This window comes from Galeopterus variegatus, unplaced genomic scaffold, assembly GCF_000696425.1.
Source record: "Galeopterus variegatus unplaced genomic scaffold, G_variegatus-3.0.2 Scaffold2040, whole genome shotgun sequence".
Taxonomy (NCBI): domain Eukaryota; kingdom Metazoa; phylum Chordata; class Mammalia; order Dermoptera; family Cynocephalidae; genus Galeopterus; species Galeopterus variegatus.
Genome location: NW_007728151.1, coordinates 249,028 through 273,180, shown reverse-complemented (window position 1 = coordinate 273,180; position 24,153 = coordinate 249,028). Strand labels below are relative to the sequence as shown.

The 24,153-nt window shown below is 35.3% G+C and overlaps 1 protein-coding gene across 1 annotated transcript in view; it reads left to right on the top strand.

The window, feature by feature from the left end:
• The window catches only part of RBMS3 (RNA binding motif, single stranded interacting protein 3), a gene marked incomplete at its 5' end in the record, with an annotated part of 267,704 nt that overhangs the window by 19,216 nt on the left and 224,335 nt on the right, over positions 1-24,153 (top strand). The window contains one exon of the mRNA XM_008580173.1: positions 3,069-3,148. Coding sequence (XP_008578395.1) covers positions 3,069-3,148 — 80 coding nt within the window. The remainder of the gene's footprint in view (positions 1-3,068; positions 3,149-24,153) is intronic.

The window sequence follows — 24,153 nt, the reverse complement described above, 5'->3', positions numbered from 1 at the left end:
TGCAGCATAACATGGTTTGACACTAAGTGCCAGCAGCTACAGAAAACAGACTTTTATTGCATTTATTCTTTCAGAGATGAGAGTCTCTTAAGGCTCACAGCAGACATTCACTTAGTTAAATCTGAATGAACCCAACGTGAACAATCTATGCTGCTGCTGCTGCTGTCTTTGCGTTCACAGATACAGCCCCCATCCAGCTTGATATGGCTGTAAAACAGTGTTAAGATGATCATATGTAGAATTCAAAAGGGAAGACCTGAGACTTTCAAACCAGAACAAAAATATTTTAGGTGGGCGGAGCGGTTTAGCTACCTGGTTTTCTTCTTCAGCTTCCTCTCTATTCCCTAAAATATATCTGTAGAATTGACAAGCACACACATACTAACCCCCATCTAGGTCTACTCTTCATATAGAATTCCATATCATTTTATGACAAAGAGAAAGAATTTGATTTACAGGACTCTTGCAAGCAAATTTTGGATTCTTAACTGCCTTTTGTCTAGATGAGTACCCAGAGAGAGATTGAACAGGAAGGGGCTCTGGAGCATAAGTTTTTCATTCTGTAACTCTCCTGGAATAAAAATTCCATAAAGTAACATCTGTAGCAATTAAGGGCTTACATTTCTTCTCCCATTCATATCTCTTCTGGGAAGGAAGGTTATTTTCCCTGAGAGACAATAGATAGTAGATCCTGGGGGAAGAGAGAAAGAGCAGAATTAGAATTATTTTGTTCCTAGAAATGGAAATTTCCTACTTAAAAAAAAATTTTTTTGAAGACTTACAAAAAAGGTTCTACTGGAAAGAAAATTTGAAAGATTTAGGAAAATTGTACTTTGCTGTAGCTAAATATTTTGAATGGAGAAAGATTCATCTTGCCTTTCTTATTTAAATATCTTCTGATTTGGGGAAACTTGTGATGCAATAATAACCAAAATGGTATATTTATTTTTATTTATTGAAATTGCATATTATGTAGCTTAAAGATTTTTTTTTTTAATTTGACACCAAATTGATTTATTCTTAAGATTTTCTTCAAAATAATACTTATTTGGATCCACTGGGTCATCTGATAAAATGAATACTGACCTGTTAATGTTAAATTAGTTTCCTGCACTTTCTTGTTGTAGCAGGATCAGCTACATAAATAATGGGGCCCAATTAAAGATGACAATGCAGGACCTCTTGTTAAAAAATTATTAAAAATTTTAAAATGGTGACAACAGAGTTTAAACCAAGTTCAGGCTTATTCTAAGGGTGGGGCTCCATGGGAGAACACAGGTTTCATGCCGTTAAATCAGTCCTGCTTGGTTGTCGAAATTTGCCGTGTGCTTCAATACAGAAAGGTGATTGTCCCTCCTGTACTTCATAGGAGTGTGCATCTGAAAACACTTAAAAATTTTTGGAAAATAATTACATCTCTCCAATGGAACCTGCTCCTGATACCATCTCCACATTTGATAATACAGGTACAGATGCCTTGTCTGCATCTCCCAGTTTATCTCTAAGAGTTTCCCAGGTGAACCTTCCACTCAGTCACGTGGTCTGCTCCCCCTACCACGTTGTGTAAAGGACCCAAGCCCTCCCACCTGTGCAGCCCAGCTGCTGCCCTAATTACTTCTCCAAAGTCCTTTCCTGCCTTTTGTGCTTGCTTCTGTGTTTGCCTGGCTTCTGGGATTCCTCTCACATTAGAATCCTGTAGCTATAATAAATATGTATAACTTATTTGGCATCTGTTAACATATTTTTTCCTTATTTTGTTTCCTCAGCATGTAATATGGTCACATAATATGGTTCTGAAAACACACATAAAATTTCAACATAGGAAAATTTTACAACTGGCATCAGTGAGCTCCATTCCAAGAAAGCTCATATTAATAACATAGCAGAAAATCCAAAATTATACTTTGCCTTTTGGACAAATTTCACACATTTCATACACATTCTTTCATGTGTATTTGTGCTATTCCTTAAATTTATTTTTGCTTGCAGTGTACTGTTTGTAGGACTTAATTTCCTTTAATTAAAATCAATCTTTTACTTTGTATCATCCCCACCCAATTTTATAAAATAATAAAGGCCAGATATCATTTATTACTTAGAAAAATGCTACAAATACGACTGTACATAAGATATTGCAACACTGCCAAAATTGAGATTATGGTGGTATGGCTCAAAATGTTCATTCCTTAGATTGTATGTGAGATGCCAAAATTTGGCACAAGAACCCTAGTTCAGAAATATTGATATGTACTATGAAAAAAATAGGGGATTGTCCAAAATTCGAAATTAAGAAAGTATAGGACCTGAGATTTTTATATATATATGTTATATATATATAAATATATATATATATGATTTATATATGTATTTATATATATATAACATATATATATATAAATCCCATATATATATCCCATATGTAGGACCCCCAAATACTCTCTTTGGGTGTCTTTCACCCAGTACGTTTTCAATGAAAGCACGATGCTGATGAGACAGTACTGCTGTACTCACTCCTTTAGGCTTCAAGTGTTCAAATAAAAGACATCTCCTCAGCTTGTTTTGTGGAGTCCCTCAGTGGTAGAGCTTAGTTGTTGTATTATAAGCTTTAATTTTGGACAGGTGTCAGTTCAAATTCCAACTCTACCACTTATTGGAAAGGTAGTCTGTCCCTCTGAGCCTCAGTGCCTTCATGAATATGAAGGACAATAACAAAGCTTACCTTTCAGGCTGCTAATTTAGTCATTCAGCAGACATTTATTATGCACTTTCCATTGCCAGACGTCCTTGTGTGAATTAAGTAAAATAAAACCTCAGGGTTATCTCCAGGTGAGCACTCATCACAGAGCCATCCACATAGCTTTCAGTAGAGTGAAGAATACTTTGGGCAATGATGAGTTTGTGATGTTCTCCTATCAGACAAGTCACGGAGACAGTGGACAATTCGGGTCATTTTCTCAAAGCAAGCCTGTATGTAGCGTTCTCCTTTTCCTTTTCTTTTCTATTTCTTCTTCTTGGATATGCAGAACTTGATGAAAGTGTGTGATCCCCTGTTTACCTTCTTCTTCCAGAATGGAGTCTACTGAAAAATGTGAAGTGGTAATTCAACATTTTAATGGAAAATATCTGAAAACACCACCAGGCATCCCAGGTAAGAAATGCCATTAAGAAATCACTAAATAGTGTGTAGGAAGGCTTATTGCTTTATTAGAATGAGTACATAGTAAGGCCCTTGGTTGGTCACTGGGAGGGAAAGGTTTGCTTTTGTAAATGTGTGTTTTTTGATAGTATGGAGCAACTCATCTTTCTCAAAAGCTTCTTGGTGATTCTTCTTTGGCTGTTTTTTGATCTCTGCTGCTATTTTTAAAGTGGATTATGAAAAAAATAGCAAAGAATAGTTAAAGAATGCCCTTGAAGTGAAGAAAGTTTATGACTCATCATTGGTATTGAAATGCTGATGTCTGATCTGTAAAATATCTACACAGTGACATTCACAGTGGAGTCCATAGATTGATGCCAGTCCCCAAACATTTCTTACTAGTTGTATTAGTCCATTTCTGTTGATTATAACAAAATACCTGGACCTGGATAACTTGTAAGAAAACAAAATTTATTGCTTACAGTTTCTGAGGCTGGGAAGTCCGAAGTCCAAAGTCTAAGTAACACATCTTGGGAGGGTCTTCTTTGATTGTGGCTTTACAGCAATGCAGGGGTCTCATGTGTGAGAAAATGGCAGAGCAGAAAGATAGAGATTCATGTGCTCTCTTTTGAAAGCCCTGAGAAAAATGCCCACAATCACCATTAAACCACAACTTAATCACTTTTCCAAGGCCCCCCACCTTTCAATTACCATAATAGTATTTCCCACCCTCTTAACACTGTCACTGTGGGGACCAAGTCTCCAACACCTGGAACTTTGGAGGATACAATTTAAGATTCAATGAGTTTGGGGGGTGCGAGGAGCATCCAACCCACAGCACCAGTCTATGACAAGAAACATGCAGAAAGTAAGATTGAATGTTTAGAAACATTTATAGCAACTTGACATTGTCCTGAAATCTGAGTTTATTATTTTATATTTTACAAAAATATCAGTTACTGACAGACTGAACAGTTTTTAAAATACTGCCCATTCATCAGAGATAGTTTGAGAAGCACCAATCTAGACTATTCCAGTGCATTTCACATTTCCCAACACAAAATTCTTACGATTTTACACATTTCATAAAATGATATAACTTTATGCTATTAAGAGTTATATTCTACATAAAAGAGTTGAATATATCATGTGTATCAGGGCTACAAATGCTCCAACTTGATATTAATCTGCCAGTAGCATATAGGAAGGCATTTAATATTAGGTAAGTAAAATGTAAAATATATCTTATTCATGCATAAAAAAATTAAAGATTGAATGAAGTGCTGAACTAATAAAAATTACAATGAATAAAGAACTGTCTGACTAATTAATGTTGCTTTATTTGTTGCTCTTTTCTTTACGGTGATTCCCAGAGGAAAAAAGTGACTTCTTCAGGTGTACAGTATTTTCCTTTTTCCTTTTTAGGCTGGATTTCAGTAGTATTTGCCATACAATGCATCTACTATTTAAAACTCATTAGAAAGTTTAGGGGCTGGGCATTTCAGTTCCTTAAAATATATTGAGGTTATGTAGAAGGGGATCTGTGAACAAAAAGAGAAATATTTTTGTGGAGAGTCATGGGTCCCTTTATGACTTGGTTGGTTTGGGGAGGATGTCAAGAAAGCAGAAAGACCCTACAGACAGACATGTGCCTAATCTGAAAAATCTGAAATAGCCGATCGCTCGTTAATCAGTGAGTCAGCATATATTCGAGACTGTGCCTTGATTTGGTTAGCTCCCATGTATAATGTTCCCTTGAGAACTGACTTCATTATGATCCAATTGGAGACATATGGTGTTAAGGAAAGAGTTAGCAGTTTTCATCTCAGCATGTAAGTTGCCCTTGCACTTTAGGAGAAATACTTATTTCTTTTTTTCCTTTTAGCATAAACAGACATTTTAAGGCACTCTATTCAGACCCATCATTGAATAAAGGAGTTCTATTGTTAGTGGATTTTTCCCTTATTTTATCCAACAGATGCCTATCTATATAAAAGGCATTCAAACTAGGTGTGAATTATACGGTTATATAAAAATTTTCAAAAATCAACAAACTATGTAGAAATTATTGTTGACTCAAGTTTTAAAATAGACCTCAATTTTTTTAGGTTTCTTCCTTTTTGGAAAAAGACATATTGAAATTCTTCTTGATCTGATTGATTTGAAAGTATTTTATCTGGTTTTCCCCATAGAACATACTGCTGACTAATACAATTTAATGCCGAAAACTAAGAAAGTCACTGTAAATCCCCAAATATCTGGGCATCCTTCCTGAATAAGCAGGCTGTGATATTAACCTATCTAATATCATAGCTACACCCAATGGAAACATTGTGAATAGCAGGAACTTAGTTATGAGTTTCTCACTCACTTTTATCTCATGGGAGCAATAAAGGCAAAATAATTGTGCTCAGTTATAAAATTCTTAAGAGATAATATTATGCTTCTGGAATTTGCACTCAACATAATAAGATTAATACAATATTGATCATCATCAGTATTTGAATTTGCTTATTTTATGCATTACTTTGGAAGTCAGAGTTAATAAAGGCTTCAAATGCTAACTGAAGATATTAATTTTTGATACTTAAATTTGATGTGAAATAAAAGAGGGTGGAATACAAGATATGGGTATTTTGGAAGATAAAGTAGTAAAATGTCCTTGTGGGGTATAATAACTAAGTTATGACAGGTATAATCAAATTTGGGTAATCTCAGTCTGCCTTTATTGGTCCTCATTGCTTATTTTAGGGGGATAGTTGAAATCTTACTTTCAGAAATTTATATCTTAATTTAATATTCTATTCCATCTTTAAGACAGAGAGTAGAATATTACTATGAGTCCTGATATCAGATTGGAAGTGATTCCCATGACATTTTTAAAAGACATGACCAATTTCCGAACCTTTTTCAGTACTCTAGTGAACTTGTCCTTGCTTGTGGATGTAATAATTTAAACCAGGTATAATTGGTATAACCCTCTACAACTACAATAGAATTTTAAAATTTAGAAAATCTCAGTATTCTGCATTATCAAGATTTGTCATCTTTGATGGTTTCAATGCTTTGCTTTAAGATCATGTGGATGAGGGACCCACATGATCCAGTAATGACCTGAGATCCTCAGGCCCTAAGAAAGCTATTGAAAAGATTAAATAAGTCAGTCCTCTTCTTCTTATACTAGAGCCCTGCTTTTAACCTTTTTCTAAGCAAGTACAGGTCAATTAGTGCCATATTCACATTGCTTACTTCTCCATTTAAGGACAAATTGGAGAAATGTGCATATGCTGTTAGGCAAATAGAATTCCATTTCAGTTTGCGTCACTCTTGACAATAATAATTACACTTAAAGGACATGCAAAGCTAATTATTTTTCTAAGATGATCATCTATTTTCCAAATCCCCTAGTCTGTAATTTCTATAAAAGATCAACAACAAAAAAAAACCTACTTCACCCTAAAATTTTGACATTGCTCTGAATTTTAAATTATAAAACATGATAGTTAATGACATTTGCAAGAACATATAGCATTGAACACATTTGTTTTGCAGCCTCTGTTTTAATTTGTGCCATTACAGGAATAATTTGCTCATTAGATATGATTCGTGTTGGTATTGAGTTTCGATTCCTGACAGACACATGAGTTGAAAGGGATCTATGTACTCATCTTCTTTTAGGCCACACTTTTTCTCTCTGGGCTCCTCTTAGTAATTCATGAAAGGTCTAATTTTAACAAATACAACATGGATCATTAATGCTTCTCAGTGCCTCCCAGAACTAGTTCTGTTCACTTTAGATTATAATGTTCTCCACAGATTTTGGTTACCTGGATCAATAAAGCTAAAAATACATGCCAAATATCAAATTATTAAGTACTAATATACAGGAAGGTAACAAAGATCAGCTGTCAGTGTTGCTGCTAGTAGATGGGAAGGAGAGGCTAAAGGCGTGTGTTACACAGTGTCAGTCACTTGAGTGTTGTAGCCATCAGCAGAAGGAGATCATCCAGTATTTCCTTCTCCCCTAGAGGGAAAAGAAAACACAGTGTTCCATAAATGTTGCATGTCCTACATATCGATCTTGATGTTTTCTGGACAAAATGAAGGATCATTAGTTGCTTGCCTGCCTAACCCAGACGTTTCTTTGTCCTGTAATGAATTGCACAGCAATGTTGTACAGCCCCAAAGCGTTCCATTTTCAAATCTTTGGCAAAAGCAAAGGGCAAGTTCCCAGACACTTCAGGGATCTGTAGGGCATAAACTTGAAAGGCTCACTTTCAAAGAGACCCCAGAGCAGAGTGATACACCATGCGAAAAAGGCTCCCACATGTAAGGACATGTATCGATGAACAGAACATGCAGGCCGGTTTGTAAGAAAATAAATCAAGTTTTGCTCTCAAATTACAGTTTTGCCTGTAAGCACATGCTTCTATCAGTAGAGAAGTCTTTCCGGAAGAAAATGGAATAACACACTTTTGGCATGATTTTCTTACTCTTTAGATAATTGTTTCTCATCCCAATTAAACTCCAAAAAGTAGGGAAAGGTTGAAAGGGAGCTCACCACTTTATGAGATCTTTTAAATTTTAACAGGTATTGTGATCAACAGAAATTTGGACAAATAATTAAGTCCCTGAAGAACCATATTTTTCTAATAAATAAAATAAAACTCATGTGCCTTCTTGAGGCTTTGACATAGTAATTTTACATTGTGTGTTGATGTAAATAAAAATGTGTATGATTGTGGGTATATGAGGATACTTAAAAACATCTGTGGAAAAATAAAAATAAAAGATAATACATATCTTTTCATGAACATTTGAAGTACCTATATGAATACTTTGTAGGCACAGGAAAGGGAAAATATTTATAATATGACAACATGATTTTTTTTAAAAAATGACAAAAAGAAATGTTTAAATTTAACTTTCTTCCCAGAGTAAAATATTGACAACATATTTAAATATAACTTGTGTTAAAAACCATAGTTCAGGCTGGCCCGGTGGCGCACTGGATAGTGCGCCGCTTGGGAAGCGCAGCGGCGCTCCCGCCCGAGGGTTCGGATCCCACATACAGACCGGTTCCTGCTCACTGGCTGAGCGAGGCGCGGGAGCAACACCGAGGTTTGCAATCCCGTTGCCGGTCCCCGGTCCAGTACGGGCGCAACACTGAGGGTTGCGATCCGTTGCCGGACACGGAAAAAAGACAAAAGACACACAAAAAAAAAACCATAGTTCAAAAATGTGAATATTTGAGCAATAGATTTATAAATTTTTGTCAGTAGGAAATGTTGCAAAGCCTCAAAATTTGTGTCTCCTCAGTGGTACCAGTCTATTAAGTCCACAAATGCAACTATAGTTAAGGAAGAGATAACAAATAGAAAAAATATTGTGGTGTATAGTTTGGCTACAATATATCTATTGTTCTGCTCAGGTGAAGCATTGACTCACCTGTGTTTCATCTTTGTGAAATTAAAACATCATTTGCATAACACGTGGTAAACACTACAGTCCCCAATTGAGTATCAGTTTAGATTTCTCATTAGTGAGAGAATTTTTGCTATACTTAGAAGCTACTTGATGTGAAGCCTCTCATCTTTAATGTCAGTGATGCTTTCTAGATCTTTTCTCTGTATCAAACACATACATAGTTGCTTTATGATGAAACAAACACATTTAGAATATTATTAGTGAACTTCACAGAGCAGCCAGACACCGTCTTGGTCAATGGAGTCTTAGAATATGTGTGAATTCTATGAAAATTGATTTGGTCAATCATTGCCCAACCTTTCTATGGAGCCACATCTGATATTGTGAAGGTAAACATGTTATGTTTTGGTAACAGATTAGATATAGCAGAAAGAAGGCAGAGATGATTAAATTTCTAAATCCGGATAATGAGAAGCTAGATAGAGAAGAGACAAGGATTCATCTTCAGGAGAATAGAAATAATTGAATGGGTTTTGTGTCCCATGCTACATCTCCTCCACTCACTTATGACTTCAGTTGCAGATGGGCAATCCACACACCCTGGGAGCATCTCATCTTGGGTATTCACCTACTTTCTTCCCTTTTCCACCTTAGAACAAAACCTATAAAAGCTTGCTCAACAAAACACGGGTCTTCTGCAAACTTGAGGGAGTTATCATCTCCTGGGACAACCTTCAATCAACAGAGTGTAGGAGTCAGTGGAGAACATTAAGCCTCTCATCCTTTGTGACAGACAATTCTGAGTCTTTGGTTCCTTGAGGGGTTGCCCACAGTGGTAATGAGTTCAGTGAGGCACTCTTTATTAGCCTTTCTTCCTTCCCCACCTTCTTTCCCTTTCCCATCATATCTGCTTCCTGGTATCAGCTCCCAGTTCAACTGCTTTGTCCCAGGCTCTGATTTGAGGGGAACCCAAATTAAATTTAGTAATTTGTGTTGAGGAATTACTTTTTTATTTAAAACTTCTCTCTATAAAGTAAGATAGACCTAGTTAAAGTAGTAAAATGGATTTCATGGACCAAATGTACTGTTTTCTTTTTCTTTTTCTTTTTTTTAACAGAAGAGACTATAACCACATAGTAGGGTTCATGAAGGTGAATATTACTGGAGGCAGATAGGTAGAAAGCCAGGGTTGAAATTTAGCAAGAGAGGTATGGAAGACAACTGAGTCAAAGTGCCAACAGTGGCATGGATGGCCTCCCAACAACTGACAAAACTAGGAAGGATTTAGAGAAAAGATGATGCAAGCAAAGTGAAGGTGAGGTGCAGGCATAGAAAATTATCATTGTCCAGAAGGTAATGTTCGAGGTATTGGTCATGGATAAATGTAGAGTGGTGATCGTGATGATGAGATCCAGTGTGCATGCCTGTGGCTGGCTGAAGTGAAGTGGAGACGATCTTTAGCTGAGCAATCAGAGGCTTCTGGTTAGAATGCTGAAAGGTTTTTCAATAATACTTTGGATTTTATTACTTAGTCTCACACTTCCCTTAATTTTCTCCTGAAGCTCTAATCTTGGTAGGAGCAGGTAAAGAAGTGTGAATAGTGGTGAAGAAATTCTTTTAAAAATTTATCTGATTCTGAATTTTCCAAACCATGGCCTTTTTTATTTCTGTAACTAAACGGGCTATGTGCTTAGCTCGGTGTAAGTTTTCAATAAATGTTCTTTGGAATTGTACAATTCCGTGAATTGATTAACCCTTGTACTTGTATTTGCTTTTAATGAAATTCCTGAGGGTGTTGGGAGACACACACCTTCACCCAAAGAAGGGTGCAACCAACCTGGAGAAAAACATTGAGGAGAATCTTCAAATATTTTTAAAATTTTTCATAAAAATCCTCTACAACACATATGTATATCTAAATAAAAAGGGAAAGAGAGAGAGAGAAATGTTCACGAGAGTGAGAAAATTATTTGAGCAAGATGCCAGGTACTTTTTGGGTAGCCTCATTTTTCCAAGACTGCTTTTCAAGTTATCTCTTTAAGGAACTCTTCTTGGACAGTGCAGTTAACAACTCTGTTTTCTGACAAGGCAAGTGGTCTTGCCGAATTATTTTGAACTCAAGTCTATATCTTTGCTTTTTGTCATTGGAGCTAGTTAAGCACTATTATTATGCTATGCTTTTGCTTCATGCCTCCCCCAACACACACCTTTTTTTTCTCTCTCTCTCTCTCCTTCACATACAAATTTGAATATCTTGAGAATAAAAAGAAAAGATAGTTTCCAGGTCTATGATTTGTCTCTTTTGGCATAGTGTTCCCTGCCTAGGGGAAGTACCACATTGGCTTATTATTATAATTTTTTTGTCAATGGGATATGGTTAATGCTTTGCTGACCATATCTTTTCTACAGTTAGGTATAAAGCATCAATGCATAGTAGCAGAATTTGTCTGGAGTCTCCGTTTGGTTTCAGGATACAATTATTTAAAGTACTTGTAATTTCATGAGACAAGAGAAAAGGGATGAGGAGGTTTTCTATACATCTCCAAAATCATGAGCCATTTTCATCAATTATTTCTAAAATAGTAACTCTATTTGGGTCTGCACAAATTTCCGAACTGAAGATGTCACGGTAATAACTTACAAAATAAAGAATCAATCCTTAATTTTATTTCTAAGGCCATGTTGGGTTTTGCCTCTTGTCAGCATCACTAAGTGAGTAGCTAAACCATTTATTGTCTGTCCGAATGAGTCCCATTAGCAAGTGAAAAGGGTTGTGTGGCTTAAGACCAATTAAGAGACAAGCCAGGGAAACCCAGCTGAATAATTAAGTGCTTAGTGTATTTCCAAATCTACAGTCTCATTTAATAGGATTGATTTAAAAATGAATTCTAACCAATTTTTGAATAAATGGATAATACTCTGAATGAAACACTTGCCACTCTCTCCCAGTAACTGTCAAGAAGCCTGCCATGCATACAACTCATTATTTATGATGTAATTGTTTAGAATAAGAAGTCTGCAGAATTTAAAAAAATTTTTTAAGAGGAATGTGAATGAAAACACTCAGACAAGCTCTAAACCAGGCATCATTTGTTTATCTTATTAGCTGCTTCCTCTGATTTCTTTAGTCTTTAAGCCCATGAATGATGAATCAATTATTTTGTTGTTATTTTAGCCATTTTTCAGTACAAAAAGATAAATCTTTCATAGGAAGTTGGCATGCTTATGGCCTTTTTTTAGACTTCATGTATTTCAAAGACACACTTGTCCCATTAGATTATAGGTTTTTCTAAGAAAGAACTTAGATGTTTATCTTTCTCTTTTTTAAAAAACACTTACTCTACAAGCCCTTTGAATACAAGGACTGTACCTTGCTGTTTGTTGAAAGCATCGAACCCAATGTCTGGCACATAACAATACAAATAATTTTTTGTTAAATAAATAAGTAAATATCTAGTTGTGGTAAGCTAAATTGACTAAATTGACTAATTGGCTAAAATGACTTAGGGTTTTTTTGTTTTGTTTGCTAAAATTGGATTTTGCAAGGAAGTACATAGATGTTTCTAGTAGAAGGTTAAAAAGTTTGGCCAAGCAAAGATTTGTCAGTGTTGTTTGCATCACTTGTATATTAAACAGGGAAAAACTATCCTGTTAATTATTTCAACTTCACAGTTTCTTTATACCTTCCCATAAGTATAAACAGATGCTCCACAATTTACTACATGGTTACATCCGATAAATCCATCATAGGTTGAAAATACTGTAAGTTGAAAATGCATTTAATACACTTAACCTACCAAACATCATAGCTTAGCCTAGCCTACCTTAAATATGCTCAGAACACTTACATTAGCCTACAGTTGGGCAAAATCATCTGGCCTGTGATCACGTGGCTGACTGGGAGCCGTGGCTCCCTGAATCTGCCCAGCAATGCAAGAGTATCGAGAGAATATTGATAGCCTGGAAAAAGATCAAAAATCAAAGTATGGTTTCTACTGAATGTGTATAATTTTCAAACCATCATAAAGTTGGGGGCTGCCTGTATTAGAATGGAAAACTTAAACATTCGAAAGAGAGCATTTGTGAGTAGGAGGGTTCTTATATCTCAGAGTACATCATTTTTGACCCAAAGAAATGAAATATTAATTTAAACAATCTGGTACCATAATATATGCCAAGAAAAGTATACCAATTGCAGATCTAAATTCATGCAAATGTGTATCTCTTAGGTGTCAATCTTAATACTTGCTTTCAGTAATTCCTGTCATTAAAATATTATTTAGGTTTGGAAAGACAAAATGGAGCTCACTGAGATTATGTAGCTGATATCAGCTATGAGTCTTAAATGATTATATCTAAAGCATAGATGATGAAATAAGAAGTGAAATAAGAAGTATATTAAAGCTCTAAATGGTTAGCTTTCATACGAAAGCTTAATTTTGAGACACCTAGTAAAAATCCATAGAGGTAAATATGGAGACTTATTATGTATTAACAAAGACAGATCATTCTCATGATTCAAGTGATTAAAAAAATCTGTAAGTGAAATTTCAAAAATGTGTTAACACCACACCCTTGCTTGGCTCTTTCACTTCCTGGCCTCAATTCCCCATACCCTTCCTGGCTTTTCCTGAAAATCCTTCCCAATAATTCACTATCACAGGCATCCTTATTTCAAGATCTGCATCTGGTAAATACAAACTGAGACAAACATTAAATTCATATAGGCATTCAATTTATTATTCTGCAATCTATTATTTTCATTAATATTCTGAGCTTTTAAATCTCATCTGCAAAATGTACTGAGTTAACTAAGTTCTTCAGGATAGTTTGAGGGAGAATTAAAAAGTGAATGTAAAATTCCTCAAGCTCTCTGACTTCACAGGACATACTAGACACACTCTAAGTAAGGGAGCACTTGTTGGTAAGCAACAGGCTTCTTTGTTAATGGCATACACAGTTTGATTATTGATAAGATGTTTGTAATGGTAGGTAAAATTGTGATCAGGTGCCCTGTGAGTGAGCAAATCACTGGTTGATAGTATGGTTTAGTGAATCACAATATGTCTTGATAAAGGCCCATTCAAAAGAGTCAGAATGGTACCGTTATGTAAGATAATGGGGTTTTAATATAAAAAATCTTAAAGTAAAAAAACATTGAAGTCATATATTGAAACTAACTTCTTTTTATGTGCAACCATTTTAAGATGGCATACTGAGTTCCAGACAAATGGTGTTCCGGAGACCCCTGGAGGTCCTTTGCAGTGGTCTACAAGGTCAAAGTATTTTCATAGTAATGCTAATGTTATTTGCCTTTTTCACTCTGATTCTCTCATGAGTGTAAAGTGGAATTTCCCAGAGGCTACGTGATTTGCGAGATGGCAAAAAAATTAAATGCAGAAGCAGATATGAGATTCCAGCTGTCTTCTATTAAGCCAAAAATTACAGAGATTTGCAAAAACATAAAATAAGGCCACTCATCTCTTGATTTATTTTGTTTTTGAAAATAGTTTTTTTAATAAAAATATGTTATTTGTGTTAACATGTAATGGGTCTATTATTGATATTTTAAAATAAATTAATAAAGAAACATCTAAAATTCCTGTTTTATTTTTTTGAAATATTAAGTATCAATGGATATAGTCTATATAAACAAAATTTCTTTGTGTCTTCAGTCATTTTTAAGAGTGTAAATAGGTCCCAAGACAAAACAAAAAACAAACCTTGCAAACTGCTGACATACAGTAAAATTCAAACCCTTTCATTTTCTGAGATCTAAAAAAGACTAAGGATGATAACTAGAATAGAGATGAAGTTTTAAAATATCCTCTCATTTTTTAACCATATTTTGAGAATCTAAGGTGTGTTCTAGAAAGCTATATTAAGTGAAGAAATTAAGAAATAAATTTCAATTAAATAAATTACACTACTTTTTTTTTTTTTAAACAAGCATTCAGGTACTTTAATCTATATTGAGTGTTTTGTTTTGCTTTTTCAAATGCAGAGGTAATAGTTATTATGAACATTTGCATTATTGTTTTTATTAGCAAATAGTACACCATTCGACAGAATATGTGAATTAAAACAATATGTGTGAACAGTATTAATTCTGGAGTTGTAGGGATAGAACTGTGTGATTTTATGAGTGGCATGTGGGTCTGCCAGAATTTAGGGAGAGATTAAGACTAATGTCAAAGAGCCAGAAAGCTAACCACAATATCACATGGGAGTTATGTTTTAATGAGAACTGTTCTGTGTTGCTTCTTTTGGTCACTGCTAATTTCAGATAGTGCTCATCTTACAGCAGGACTGCGACATCGTGTGTTACTCACCTGTGGGACTCATTGTAAGTATGAGCTTCCAGGTTTGCTAGTTTTAGTAAAAGATAATACTATTATAGTAATAGTAATTTAAACACTAATGTGTAACTAATTAAACATTGTATGTTATTAGCGTCCACATAAAATCTTTTTTATTTTCAGAAATGGCAAAGTCTCCCATTGTAGAGTCACGATCATGATTTTTTTAAGTTTATTGTATCTTAACCTAATTTGAAAGATCTCTAAGGAAAGTAATTCTCTAGCTATCCTTAGTAACTGGTTATCATTTTAACTGAATATAATGAATGTAATAGATGAAATAATTTAAGATAAAATTTCTCCTGTAATTTATTTTGAAAAGACACAATTTAATATTTACACGCTTTGACAGCCCTTTATTTCTCTCACCCTCAGGACACGTAATTTGCATCTTTGCTGCATCCATCTGCTATTAAAGAGCAGCATTCATCCAGCTTATGATATGCTTTTTATGAGAAACTCATGGCTAGGATCCTCTTTTGTCTCTGTGAATTTAATTGCTGGGAAACATGTATATGATAGAGAATACCGTCTTTGCCTTTGGAGGCAGATGGATCTTCATTTGAGTTTTGATGCTGTCTCTACTTTTGAACTTGTGTAAGCGATTTAGCCTTTTACCAGGTTCTTCATGGAACCGACTAGTTCCATTAGGTGTTAATATTACCTCCTTTACAGAAATGTTGCTAGAATTAACAGGGATTTTATATAGCTCCACAAAGAGTTCTGGCAGGAAATGATAGATATTATTAGTAGCATCTGTTGGCATCATGAGAATAATTTCAAAAAACATCCGCCTTCTAGGCTGGAAATATAATTTAACAGTTGAAGTCTATGAACCACAGCCATTGAGGGCATTATCTGGTACAAGGCTCTGAAGGTAGTCCTCCTTTGTTACTAGGTAAGGATTGTCTTTCATTTTGAGCCTTATGCACAGTTGCCATTTCTCAGTCTAGAATGCTACCCAGTAAATTCTAAGTGTCCATATTGGAGCTTGACAGTTTTCTGGGGTGATTGGAAAGAGTATAGCATCAGATAAATAGATTTATAAACACTATCATGCTTCTTGTAGTACCAAGATGGCCACGTTAATGCAGAGTGTCATTATTCTGGGTAAAACAACTACAAAAACTTGTATGAGTCTGATCTCAAGCATCTTATAATGGTTTCTCAACATATTTTTGCACTTCTAGTTCTGAGGACCTAGAATCCCCTTCTTACACCCTCACTTACCATAGAATTTTGGCACAAATATAAATAGAACATTTTTCATGCCAATTTTCCTGATTTCCAACTCCCCTTCCCTTAACTCTTACTGTGCCCTGTTGAATTGCTTTCTCCTATACTGGTGTCTATTTGTGATATGTAGTCTTGTATAACAACTGCTGTATACTTACCTTATCCCACTGGATGGCAGAATTATGCCTTTTTTATCTTTGTATCTCCTCTAATACCTAGCATTTGAACATAGGATGCTTAATATAGAAACACTGAATTGAATTAAAATAGTTGAACACATTATTCTAGTGGGATGTCTTAATTTTCTCTTAATAATGTACTTGATTAGTAAATGCTTCTAAAGTAAATACAGAAACCATCAACTATGATGATTCCACAGAGAAATATTTTCCATAATATTTTCCTCTTTGTAAATTTTAAAACATTTAAATCTCAAAAGCTTTCTTTGAGATGGAAGTCAGTGTTCAAAAGTACAAGAATCCTTTTCATTCTTATAAAGGTTAAATTATTTTTCCATTCTGCTTCCTATTTTCCACTGCTCCTATTGCCAGATTAAAATTTTTTTTAAAAAAGTGATGGCCTATGGAAATTAAAAGAAACAAAAGGAATACAAAATAAATGTGTTGGAACACCAAACATATAGATGTTACAGTTAATTCTAAAACTAGCAACTAGACAATTGTTTTTCTAATTAAAATCATTTGAAAACACAGCTCTAGTCTTCTCCAAGGTTTCTCTTACCCAAAGTTTCCTGCAGATTCTGTCCTTGTAGTGCTGGGGGCTGTGGTGCCTCATGCTGTCAGCAGGATGGATTCATTAACCTTTACATTGATTTGAACTGTTGTTTGAATAAATATTTATACCCTTTTTCCCTGATGGCTTAATGAAGTCCTTTATCAATTGCATTGAGATCTTCTCCCCTTGACCTTTGCTACCTGTTCATTCAGAAAATTTTTATCAAGCTGTTCTATTTACATTGTTAATCTCTTGCTGCCTCAGTCAAGTTTGGCACAGAAACATATTTGTCCTGGATTCAGCAGAACTATTTTACACTCTTTTGGCTTCTGTAGAGAAGAAATTTCTGTCTTTGGATTTCCTTTTTTTAACTGCAGGGTTAAGTGTTTCCTGCATTCTGCATATTTGTCTTTCTGTCTTTGCCTATACAGACAGTATTTCTCTTGTTACTCTTTGTATGTCATTACTTCAATTTCACCTTTTCACACCAATGTTTCCTAAAAGATAAGTTAGAGCCAGGAAATGCCTCTATCCTGTCCCTGTCAATGAATACTTTTCTTGCAAGGGAGGTTGGGGACAGTTACTATGTGCCAGACATTGCACTTAGTGCTTTACAGATTTTTTCAATTTACTTCTCAACACACTCTTAGGAAAAAAGACATTGTTTCATTTTCAGATGAGGAGGCTGAGGTTTACAGAATACATGTAAATTGCTCAGACTCAGACATAGCAAATCCCAGGATTTAGTTCTGCAACTAATTAGATGTCTGATCTTAGGGAAGTTACTTAACCTTCCTACCTCAGTTTCCTCATTGGAAAAATGGGGATAACCATAGTCTCTTTCTGTACTAATGTTGTGAGGATGGCTGTAGATTAAATAAATTAAACTACATAGAGCTCTTGGTATGTTTCTGGTAAATACTAAGTGCTACTTAGGTGTTAACTTTATACTGCTATGTCATAAGGTCTTTTCTTGGATGGAGAGAGGATATACCATATGAGAAGAAATCAGCAAGAAATCCAATGACCCTCCCCTCCATTCCCAAACTTGGAAGACCAACTGTCTTCCTTATTTGCTAAATAGAATGAATATTAATATTCTGTCTTTGGTTAAATGTTTCATTTCTTTTGTCTGTTCAAAGCCTTCCTCGAGATTCAGTTGCTTACTTCAACACTCATTCTAGTTTTCAAAAGAATGAAAATATTTGTCTATCACTTTGAGCAAAACATGCACTTGGTTTTTATACTGTGTTTAACAAGTGGTTCTTTTGTTTTAGAGGAAAGGTAGCCTATTAGAGAATCTCCCTTTAGAGAAACAATCTTCCTTTAAAAACTAAGCTTTAGAATGTTGATAGTGCTTCTCAAATCATCCTCAGGAAAAAAAAAAGCATTTTTTCATTTTGCAGATGAGGAGGATTAGGTTTACAGAATATATGTAAATTGCTCAGACTCAGACATAGTACATGGGCTGATTGAGAAACAATCTTCCTTTCAAAACTAAACTTTAGAATGATGTTATTTTGCTCTTTTGAATTGCATATAAAATAAGAGCTAGGTCCAGAAGAAAAGGCACGTAATTAAAAGGCCCCAATTAGACGATCGACAGACCCATATTTTCTCCATCTATATGGTAGCTTTTCGTTGAATGGCCCAAAGAAGCCATGGAAATTAAGTGGGACCTGATAATGCTTATTATTCCTTGCATTCCTGAGGTCTGGAGAGAAAAATGTCTTGTTATTGGTACAGTTTTTAGGGTTGAAAGATGCCACTTAGAAAAATGGTTACCACAGGTACTTAATTCAAAAGACCTGAACAGATTTCCTTCTGTGGTTACAAAGAAGCTGCAAATCTTAAAGTCATAAAGGTAAGTAATACCTACTGGGATAAAAACAATCCCAGCGATCCTACATTAAGACTGCCCGCCCTTAAATTAAATCTTAATGACGTAGCAAAAGATCCAATAGCTCAGTGATGGAAGACACAAGAAGACTGTATTCTTTAGAGCCTAGCTTCTCTTGGAGTATTTCAATGTCCTTTACACTTGTAGATATTGAATTAGTTTTTTCTTCATTTATTAAACAAGTATTGTTAATTCGAGTGCAAGGTAGATATAAGAATAACTTTTCAGTAGGAGGGATAAACACACAGTGTAAGAAGGGTAAAAAGGGGCCCAGAGAATGGAGGTAAAAAGGAATCGATCGACTCCACATAGAGGAGAGACCAAGAAATATTTTAGGGAAGTTTAATATACTGCCATTTTTACAGTCTCAATAATAAAATATTTATATTTTGATATTGAATAAAATTTCCTGTTAGCAGGATCTTTGAAATACAAATTTGATTTACATTTACTTTTCAAAGTTTTCCATTCTTTTTGGTGAGTGAGTGTCCCCTGACACTGCACTCTACAGACCTGTTCGATTTGTTTAGCTTCGGTCATCCCCTACCTTGAGTCTTAGACTTGGTTGGGGACAGGCAAGGAAATCAGAATGAACCCTCACACTCCAGGCTGTGATAGAAGGTTCACCTTGTTCCTCTGTACCAGTATGTTTATGAAATCTAGTAAAAAATCCTGCTTTTAGAAGTCCTTCTTTGTTTTGTTTTGTTTTTAAAAGAACCTCTCATACATAAGTGGGGTGAATAGGTGAATAACATTGATTTCTTTCAAAGACGGGTATAATGTAAGTGCTGCCTAGTAGAAATGCATTTCCATTTTCTGCACTGATCTCATCTTAAAGCCAGGCAGTCAATCCTATTTTTAATGTATTGCTGTTTTAACAGAAATTCCATGTTCCAAAATGAAAGTGACTGACAAAAGATGTTGAAATGATGCTTAAAAGCCTCTTATCTATCATCTTTGGAGTTTCAGGATGTCATTAAAAAACAACAGCAAATGATAAAAAGAACAAACGGTTGTGTACTTTAGCTGATATCATTATTCAAATAGCTTCTCAGTGGTGGTGTTTTTTTTCCCCCCTAAAAATTTTTTTGGAAGATGGCTTTGAACTAGGCTCAGTCCATACAGAACAGATTTTACTGTTTATCATTAAAAGTAGAGTATTTTCTTACCTTAGAGACAGTACAGATGAACTCATCATTATGTGGCTAGAACTCTCTTTTCTCCCCAAACTTTGACTATTCAGCTAGGAGAACCAAGACAGAACCTTCTCTTCTCTGAAGACATCCTGGTGGGAGTCTACTAAAAGCTAGTCAGTAGGTATCCCAATATTTTCATCAACAAAGCAGTGACAGATATATCAATACATTTTGCATTTATATTGCAATGTCTTGGGCATAAAATAGGAAACTTGAATGGGCACTAGCATATAATGGTAATTCTTGCACTTAATCTTTGTTACCATTTTTTTCCCTAAAATAACATGATTCTAATTTTAAAAAATTAAAGGTAGTGATAAATCTTAATCTCCAAATTTGCTTTAAGTTCTACTGTAGTTTATTAAATATATGTTCAGTTGGCCAGAAACATCTATAATCCCTGCCTTTTAATCAGATGTATTAAAATATTAAAAATTAGGTGCATGGAACCAGAATTCATTTTTACAGTATCACAGCCATTGACCAAATAATGCCATGATTTCTCTTCTGTGCTTCCAGTATTTTCAATCTAAAAGTGATAGAGGGTTAAAGAGGAGAGAGAGAGAGAAAAAAAAGATGGATTTAGACCAATATCCAAACCTTGGTTTCCCACTTCGGTTCATAACTGCCATTCATTTTTCACAGTCTGAATCCCAGTTATCAAAAAATAGGTACTCAATCCAAACTGCATTTCAACTTCTGGCAAAGGAGTTCATATATGTCTTCTTGGTTTTCATATTCCATATGAAGTTTTAGTTTGAAATGCAGGGTCCTTCATGCTTTGGCTCCATGCTCTGACCTGACCAAGTTTTCTAGCTTTGTCTTCTACCAAAATGTGCACATATCTTTGTATCTTTGTCTGATCTTTACAAAGGCATCATGAACTCTGGAGCCAGACTGCCTAGATGACAATCCCAGCTGTACCTCGTACTAGCTCTGTGTCCTTAGACAAGTGACTTAACCCCGCAGGGTCTCAGTATCCCCATCTGTATAATGAGATAGCAGCTACCTCACAGGATTATTAAATTAAATTAGTTTATATATGTAAAGCCCTTAAAGGAAAGCTACCACATAACAAGTACTCTAAATATGTGCTACAGTAATAATATTTATCATCATCATCATCATCACAAATAGATTTCAATATCACTCATTTACTTCTACCTTGCTTTAGCATATCCTAAACTCTTCAACTAAGACTTTTGGAGTGGAATACTTTATAGTCATTCTTGTTAGCAGCCCTAATTATTTTCTAGAGTAGGCAAGACAAAAAAAAAAAAGAAAAAACGGGAAGGCAGTATTTAGAAAAATCACTTGAGTGAAATTGCCTATGATGGTATTTATTTCTTTACTCTGCAAATATTTATTGAATCTCTACCATAAACCAGGCACAGTGTGAAGCCCTGGAAATAAGGTAACAAACAAAATAGTTATGATCCCTGAACTCACAAAGCTTACTGTCTGGGTGAGAGACAGTTGATAATCAAATAACCTGCAAATGAATAATTGTACATTTTAATAATCCTATATAGGAATACAATAAAATATAATGAGAGACAAAAAGATGTGACCTACTTTAGATTAAGTGATAAAAAAAAGCTTTCTGGAGATTACATTTAATATTAAATAGAATAATTGATGAATAAAAGCAGTAAAATTCCTGCACAGGGCAAGTGCTCAGTAAAAACTTACCTATTGTCCACTAACATTTCATTTTGGGGCTCACATCTTTTGATATGACACAAAGAAGGGCCTGTTAGCATCAGAGACCTTCATTTATTGTTTGTTTCTCTGTTGCTTTTTGTTCGTTTTGTCTTCTGATGGGGACACTTTCCTTCCCTGGCAGAGAAGAAAATGCCTTATTTGTTGTGAACACAGTTGATAAGACTGACTGTACTCCCGTGTTGGCCACGTTGCTCTGCTGATTTTCAATAAACATAGATCAGAAAGAAGCGATGAGAAAAACACAAGCCTGCATGCTGATGTTTGAGGACCAGCTCTTCTCTTCCTCCTCTGGACGCATTCCAGCCAGTATTTCTCTCATTCCTCTAGCAGCCCTTCTTTTGTACCAGGCACTGTGCGAAGCCCCAGATGCACATGCCAGGTGCTCACTTATCTGTCTGAGGGTCTCTGGGGGAATTTCATGCTATCTGCAAAGTTTTCTCTGTGAAAAGTTTCTACTGACACATGGAAAGCAAATTGTTTCTTAAATCCCTTAAGGATGCTAGTTTAAAAAATTGAAAAAGAATTATCTGGAGAAAACATTTTCTACTTTAAATGGTGAGGGAATATAAGAGGATTAAAAAAATCAATTATTTTGATTTATTTCAGTTGGGTGAAGGGTGATGCAAAGGGAAAACACAAAGCCTCTCAATAATGTATTGTCATCTCCAGCGATGGTGATAAAGTGCCTTGGGAGGAAGAACTATCTGGAAACGAACAATAAATAAGTAAATACTACACACACTCCCCCAGTCACTGCTCAGGTGGTCAGACTAGAGTTATGAGTGTTCAATCACTGAGTATAAATTAAACATTTATCTCAAATGGGATTCATTTTACCAGAATGTTTCTGAGAAGCCTGATGAACCTCGTCCGGGTGCTATGTGTCTGTAATGCTGGCATGACTCTTAAGCCGTGACTCTCTGACAGTAGGCAAGCTGACCTGCACTGCTAAATGGAGGCCTGGTTCTAGTTGTGAGAAAGGCCAGCATGAGTTTGAACATGGCTATAACTCCTCGCTGAAGCTGTGCATTGTTTCTTCTTCTTTAATCTGTAACCTAACCCAAAGAGGCAATGTATTCGTCAAGAGCTTTTGAGTAAACACAGTTTCAAAATATTTGCCTCAGTTTGATGTGGTACTAATTAGTGGCTAAGAAGGTGGGCACTGGACTTAAGCCATGGATTCAGACCGTGGTGCCAGTGCACACCCAGCTATGTGACCCTTCACAAAGCACTTTCTTTGCATTGTGGGGACATTAATGCCTACCCCAGAGGGGGGTTCTGCTTACAATCCAACGAGCTATGGGCATGTAAAGCCCATACTTGCTGGCTCCTTGTAACTTGTCAATAAATGCAACATATATGCAATATTTGCTTAGTTTAAAACCAGTTAAGTAGTGTCTTTATAATTATGAAAAAGCACAGGTGACCTACTACTTTAAATGGTGGGTTTAGAGACTCAGCATTTTGTGAGTCTATTTCATCTTATCTTCCTATATTATGATCAGCGTGCTCAGAGCCTATAATAAGTCTCTTGTAATAGAAAGCCCACGTTGACTTGCTACATGTGAGCATCATTGTGTTTTTCCTGTGCTCCTTTGATAGAAACTACTGCTCACTAAAATAGACTAGAGGAAAAGGGAGGTAAATAGAACCGACAATGATAAAACACCAGTAATGCCAACTAGTGTTCTAAGTACTTGTGGAATATCACCTCTTGTTCCCACAAAAGCCTACAGCTTAATTTCTGCCATTTCTAATTAAAAGCTGAATTTCACAGAATTTCAGGTATTTGCCTCAAACACTTAGTATGTGGTCTGGCCAGGATTTGATACCAGCTGAGATTTGATACCAGAATCAAAGCTTGGCCAAATGAAACAGGAGAAGAGAGAGCAAAAATAGTTTATTTTTTCTGCTGGATCATTTACTCCTTAATTAAATGATCATTTATACCTCACCAGTTTCTGAATTTAACAAAAATACATTGAAGTTTACTTAATCCCAGTTAAAACATATGGGCAAATGGAACCAAAGCAAAACAATAAAGAATAGTCAGTGAGAAGGAATATTAACTTGTTAGAGCATGTCAGGACATTTCAGTTTTGACCTAAAATGAACTATAATTGAGCTCCCTGGAAGCAAAAGCAAAAAGAGAAACATAGTAAGTTATATAGTTCAGCCTAGAGGGTTAGCTTTTGGGGCAGTCAAGACCCTTTGTCAGTTTTTTTATTGCTGTATACTAACAATCTGAATGAATCTTGGCTAATAATTTGTCATTTAATATTTATTGAATGAATAATTAAATCAGTAAGTAAACTATTTTAAAAGGCATGTCACATTTTCTGTTTCTAAGAAAGTAATTTATATGGCATTCATATCTCCAAACTGTAACTTCTCTCACTTAATATGAATAATAATGCTCTATCTTATTTAAGAAATGTA